General features: G+C 35.2%; 1 protein-coding gene across 3 annotated transcripts in view; it reads right to left on the reverse strand.

The window, feature by feature from the left end:
* Nucleotides 1-6,848, reverse strand: part of marveld2a (MARVEL domain containing 2a) — a 46,872-nt gene that overhangs the window by 22,729 nt on the left and 17,295 nt on the right. For all 3 annotated transcript variants that reach the window (XM_025011054.2, XM_025011056.2, XM_017437954.3), the window contains 3 exons: nucleotides 5,664-5,884; nucleotides 2,345-2,508; nucleotides 1,429-1,600 (listed from right to left, as the gene is read on the reverse strand). In XM_025011054.2, coding sequence (XP_024866822.1) covers nucleotides 1,429-1,600; nucleotides 2,345-2,508; nucleotides 5,664-5,884 — 557 coding nt within the window. The remainder of the gene's footprint in view (nucleotides 1-1,428; nucleotides 1,601-2,344; nucleotides 2,509-5,663; nucleotides 5,885-6,848) is intronic.

Here is a 6,848-nt window from a genome sequence, read left to right on the forward strand (position 1 = left end):
GTCTCCAGCCTTGGTGGGTCTGTTCTGTTGTTGTTACCTTGCCATTGAGAGTACACTTTAGCTGGTTGGGTGGAGAAGAGCCAGTTGATTCTCCTGGCTTCATTCTCTCTTGTGTATCTCTTTAGGCGGCTGGCCAAGGCTTGGAGTCTTTGTTTGGCAGTTTCAAGTGCTTCAGGCATGGGCATCTGGTTGTACTTATTGGGTACTGGTCTTTTCGTTGCACCTCTTTGGATCTCTGACAGTTGGCTCACTTCCCTCCTTATTACCTTGAATGTAGCCTCTAACCGTCTTTTCCATGGTGGGTATCGAGTCTCATGGTTGCTCTTATAGCCAAGCATCAAGGTTTGGTTATCCAAGAGAGACTCAAAAATAGGAGGTGTTCCGGGCATGTCCAACTGGGAGGAGACCTCTTGAAAAAGCCAGGACTAGCTGAAGTGACCGTCTCTCTGCTGGCCTTGGAATCCTCCCAGAAGACTTGGAAAAAGTGCCTGTGGAAAGAGATCTCTGGGCCTCCCTGCCCAAGCTGCTGTTCTTGCAACCCGACTGAAGAACAAGTGGCAGAAAAAGAATGAATGGATGAATGTGTTATGAAACAGAGTGAATTTTAAACTTAAATGTGAAGCATTTGTAATTTACAAAAGGAAGGACTGTTTCTTTGCTCTCATATGAAACAATTGTGAGGTTTACTTTACAAAAAGACTGGAAAATCTTTAATTGAGAAATGACTCACAGGATGACTTTTAATCTCCTAACTAAATCATTGAAAGTTCTGTTGAAATTATAACTTTTTGTTGCATTTTTGTTAAAGTTTGGCAATATTCATGAAATTTTGAATATTTTCCAAATAATGAATGAGTAAGGGTAGTTAAGCGCACATGACAGGTAAAGGTCCTGGGGTACAGAAACGTGAATGAATAAAGGCCCACACATTTCACATACACACAACAGAAAAAAAGATTTTTCCCCAAAATCTATCATTGCAACTATCAACTTTCACAACAAACACTTCTTTAGGTGCAAAAAATGCACCATTTCCAAGCTCAATAATCTTTTTCAATAATCTTGATTACAATACCGGCAAAAATAATTGATTATGATTTTTCCCCATAACCGAACAACCCTCCTCTGATTAGGACATAAAAAGACAAGCAGTTCCATGAACTAACAATGACAATTACTGTGATGCAATCACACAAAAAAGAAGAGGAACTGACTACATAGTAACAAGATCTAAGAAAGTGTTCCCTTTCCAGAAAAAAAAAAATCCTTTATTTTGTAAAAAACCTTCTGCTAAAACACCAAAAATATATTTTCAGAGCTACAAACTCTGGCAGACAATGAAAAGTTTAGTTTTGGGAGAATAAAAAGATTGGAAAGTCAGAAATAATAGCATTTTGAGAGGTGTAAGAAATGTGTGAAACTAGTCACCATTCGGGTAGTGGGGTGCTGAGGCAGACTACGCATCATGGCATCCATCTCGTCAAACTTTTTTAGGGTGGCCTGCACTTCTGAGTGTAGTTCTTTGTACTCTGCATACTGGTCATTGAATACAGCTCGGTACTGGTCCCGCTCTTCATCCGAATGGATCACTGGGTATTTTCTGTACCATGGAGACAGAAAATAAAGTATTATTACAACAAACGTATTTCAGAATGTTATTGCAGCACAAAAGGCTGGTTATGTTTCCAGTATCATTTTTTTCCAGATAAAATAGGTATTTCTTAACAATTTGCCTGAATTTAGCAGAATTTATCAAACATTTAAAGTCCTATCATTCCCTGAAGGAATGCATACTGCCTGATGCCTTTCATCTCAGAGTTTAAACTGAAATAGTTTAAAAATGAAAAGGGATGTAGCTGTAGCTGTCGTTTTTGACATTATAATCTTCAATAACAAAGAATGTTCATAGGTCTGGTTAAGAGTTTTACGTGTAATTTGTCAAAACCAGGAAAACAAAAAAAACTTGCAGTAGATAACATGGATACTCCAAAAATTCACTCATGGCTAAAGGCCTCATATATGAATGAAGGATGCAACTTTCATACTGTTGGTGTATGGAAAATCTGAAAAGTGCAAACACACAACATTATTCAGATTTATGAAACCATACACACACAAGTTTCTGCGCACCTTCTTTTTTAATACATTCCACTAAGAGGAATAAAGCACAGCTGTATGTGCCACTTGAATTCTCCCAGTCCCTTACATAAATAAACATACAGCTCAGTATAAATACACAGCAGACCTTGTGTCCAAATAACCATAGCAAAGGCAACGAGTAAGGCCAAAAAAAAAAAGAAAATTACTGAATGTGAATAGATGTACTAGTGTCATAAGTATTTACCCGATGTAATCAGGCACAATGACAGGTTTGGGGATATATCCTGAAGGTATTGCTCCCTGCACAACCTGTGCAGGAACTGCTTTCGGTGGAGCTTGGATGGGAACCACAGAAGAACCATGGACCTGCTCTGGATTTCTAGGAGCTGGAGAAGTATTTGTCACCATCTGAAAACAAAATGGCAATCAATGAGCTGTGATTTAAGAGGGTTCATGTATTAAAGAGTCCATGGTTTCTAAAAAAAAGTTCTTACTACATTTTGCATATCAGATTGCTACATAAGAACAAGCAAGAACACAAACATGTTTCATTTAAAAAAAATTGAACATAGAACTTATTTTACTCACTTTCAATTCATTTAAAGGTGAACTGAAATCAAATCTCAAAAAAATTACATTTCATAAATGTTATTTCGCACATTCATGCAACATTTCAGTGACCCATTTTTCTGACTTAAAACTTAAATAAACTGTTTTTAGCATTTAAGTCAATAATTTCCAAAGAGGGTGATTTGCGGGGTGGAGTTGCCATCTTGGGTTCATGACGTGCTCTTTGCCCCTGCTGGCCAAGAACGCCGCTACTGTTCGGTTGTTTACTAGTGGAAAAGGAAGAAGAAGCCTTTTTTAAATACGGAGAAATGCTGGAAGACTTCACTGGAGTAATGAATATACAACCATAACAGTATGAACCTAAACTGACAGCTGGATCTCTGGAATCAGATGGAAACGCTTCAGATTCGGATTCTGATAATCACCAAGATTGTCATGGCTGACAAAACAAGATGCATAACAACCAAGCTGGAAACGTGGAACAGTGAGAACTAATCACCCCCAGATTGTTGTCATGACATCAGTACACTTCACTGCAAGTTAACATAAAGACGATGTGAGAGAGTTAACGTTGCTAACTTGAAGCTAAACCGATGCTAACTCGCACGCTTGAGAGTAGCATTAAGGAACTCTGCTCATGGTTCAGCGAACTGAAGACGGCAATGGTAGGACAAATGAATGCGGAAATTGTGATGTCATCGGGATTCCTAAAATATTAATCAGATCAGAAATTTAATTTGTTTGGAAATTGTTTAAAGAAATAAGTTGAGTCATAAGAAAGTAATTTGGTGTTTGAATTTTGATTCTGATAGCAATAAAACTTTATTATAGTGGTGTTAAAAGGGTTTAAACCAACAATTTATTTTTTACTTAAAGGTTTTCAAGCTATCTGATGCTAGTTGCTGCTGATTTCTGGTGTCTGCAAGAAGCTCAGAAATAAAGTAAACAAAAGCACAGTCGAATTGTCATCTTGCATCTTTCAAAGAACCAGGCCATTCACATTTTGACAACAGCCAATTTTCAAGAACGTCATTTGCAGCTCATACCTTTTATTGACAGCACACGTTTACGATGTCACTTTTGAAGTAAAACTTCCTGTTTCTTCTCTCCTTTTCTGTGGCAATGTCCTCCTTTCCATTTGCCTTTATTTGAAAATTAAAAATAATTAGGACTGCTGCTGGTAAAAGGACCTTTTTTTTTGGAGTGAAGCCAGTCCACAACATTAACAAGGGTCAGAATGATGCTTCTCTTTGAAGTGAGTTCTGATAGTAATTCCTACATTGGAGCTTAACAGTAAAATGATGCTATTAAATTCAGCATTGGATATGCTTTGTTTTGTTGTTACATGTAGTGATTTAACATGCAGCCTGTGCCATAAAAAGCACAGTACAGTACATTACAGCATCTCTCTGTTTTTCAGAGTTCTCTGTTGGTATTCATTGGCCTTGACATGAGATGTGTGTTGGTGCTTTGTTAGCACTTTTTCATTTATGTTATTTTAATTTTTTTGTAAATGTATCTTAAATTAGGATTCAAATTAGGTGCAAACAATTTGTATTTATTTTAATTGTAATTTGTTTTAAAAAGTAGTTCAAAAGTGCCTTTTTGTAAAACTGTAGTTGTGTAAATATTTGACACAAATATCGTGGAATATCACATAATAAATAGCCATATTTTCAACTTTCCTGTCAACTTTAATCATTGTTTTTACTAAATCACGGTCGGCCGGTGATCGGCCGGCAATCGGCCACCTACCACCAGGCTTAGCCTCTTTTCTGGGGGAAACCCTGTAATATATCTAATTATTTTTAAATATATATGTATTTGATAACCAGTTTTTATTTTATATATATATATATATATATATATATATATATATATATATATATATATATATATATATATATATATATATATATATNTAGCAAATTTTACAAAAAGTATATTTTATGATTTTCTTTTAACTGATGTTGGCTTCAAAACACTTTTCAGTTTAGCTTTAAATCCATTTAAGTACACACTTTTCCATACCTTTCAAGACTATGGGAATACATTCATAAAGATTTTGTGGCCTATAGTCAGACCTTAAACTAAGCTGAGCTAAGGGCTGAACAGGTTATAAAATGTTTGGGACTGAATGAGTCTAAAGTATAGGAGCACTTCAAGCTAGGTGACAATAAAAGTGTAGTTTATTTGTTCTGCAAGGTTAATTTGGCTTAGCAGCAACAGAACAATGCAGCTAGTGGTAGGAAAAACAAAACCACTGCATAGATTTTTTAAACTGCTATTTGAAGTTTGACAAGATGTCTGTCTGCTCCACTTTCAATTAAATGTTTGAGGGAACTTTTGGACTACAATCTGTGCCCTTGTTTGATTGATTAACACATGTGCTGGACTGATGTTTATTCCCCACCAACTTTGATACAATATTTTAAGCATCAGTATTTTAAATAAAATATACTTCAATGGAGGAACAATCTCAGTGGGGGAACACAGCCTGACACAATAAAAGCTGTGTTGTTTTTGTTTCTATTCTTTTTCCAAGGCAAACTTTAAGACTGAATTCCTTTAGAAGGAACATTTCTTACATCGGTTTGATGTAGTTCTTACCAAATAATGAACTTAAAACGTGCCGAATATGTAAGCTTTTTATTGTTAAATATATATAAATAATTAGATCTTTATTTTATCTATTTCTCAAGCTGGAGTTGGCACTTTAAACCTATATTTTGCACTGTAGTTCACCAGCCTTGGTCTACATTTTGTTTTGTGATATAAATTCTAAAGCAAATGTTAAAAATAAAATAGTTCATTTGGGCTTTTGGAGAAAATTTTTTTCATTTACAATATTCAAAATAAAAATAGTTGTTTGTGGCAGCCCCATATGCCTGTGTGTGAATTCTGTGGTTAATTCTTAATGAATAAAGTCAGTGAATCTTTGGACCAAACCCACTGACACTACAGAACAAAAACACATCTATCTGAGCTCTCACCTCCTGGCCGTACCTCTCCCGGTTTCTGCGTGCAGCTTCATGCCTCCATAGCTTGAGGCACACAATAGCTCCGATCAGATACACAATCATAGTGACAAACAGAAAGACTATGGCTGCATTCTGACCAGCCTCCACTCGACAAAACACCCCATTGATGCCATTGTTGAAAAAAGGGTAGGAACAGAGCCCTCCACGATTGGTGTCTCGAACATAGACAATGCCTGATGAACAAAATGCAAACAGTGAAATATATTGAGTTAAACAGAGTAAAATTAAAAGTAAATTTAAAATAAACTTCAATCGATTTACTGACATCTTGCTGTGCAGCCTTGAAATCATTTGCCCAGCTTTTCTCCCATCTTGCTGCACTGATGGAAAACACCAGTCCAAATATAAAGTACCCAACTGTTTCTATTTGCAGTAACCTAATATTTAACTCCATGTTTTTCATGTGACAGCTGGAAATACTAGGTTCTTTGTTTAGATAAAATAATTTGCATGCTTTTGAATCTTTATCAGTAAAAATGTATCATGAATTGATGCCACACACCTCACATTTACAGATTTTGTTTTTTAACAATGTCAAGTTTATAGTTGCTTAAAGAATAGTTCAAATGCAAACTCAACTATATACACATCAATAAAATACAGAACATATATATTCTATATGGAGACACAATCTAACTATCAATCTTTTTTACTGAACCAGTTTTACAATTTGCTGCATTCTTTAGAAAGACAACTTATGTTGTAACATGGAGGCTGTCCATAGATTTACAAACAGCAACAACAAAAGAATGTGGTGAAGCTAAAGTCAAGAGTAATAGGAAATTAGAAATAAAATGACTGGACTTTTCTTTTTTAACATCTAACCAAGCTTAAAAAGATCAAGTTTAATAAAATCCTAAATATTTCTCCAAGAACTGGCCTTTAGATTTATCTCTCGTTGAAAAAGAATATGCATGACATACAGCTCAAGGTAATTCCACTGCAGCCATATAATAATGTTACATATACAGGTGCTGGTCATGAAATTAGAATATCATGAAAAAGTAGATTGATTTCAGTAATTCCATTTAAAAAGTGAAACTTGTATATTATATTCATACATTACATACAAACTCATATATTTCAAATGTTTATTTCATTTAATTTTGATGATTACAAATGACAACAAATGAAAAT

This window comes from Kryptolebias marmoratus, linkage group LG14 (genome assembly GCF_001649575.2).
Source record: "Kryptolebias marmoratus isolate JLee-2015 linkage group LG14, ASM164957v2, whole genome shotgun sequence".
NCBI lineage: Eukaryota > Metazoa > Chordata > Actinopteri > Cyprinodontiformes > Rivulidae > Kryptolebias > Kryptolebias marmoratus.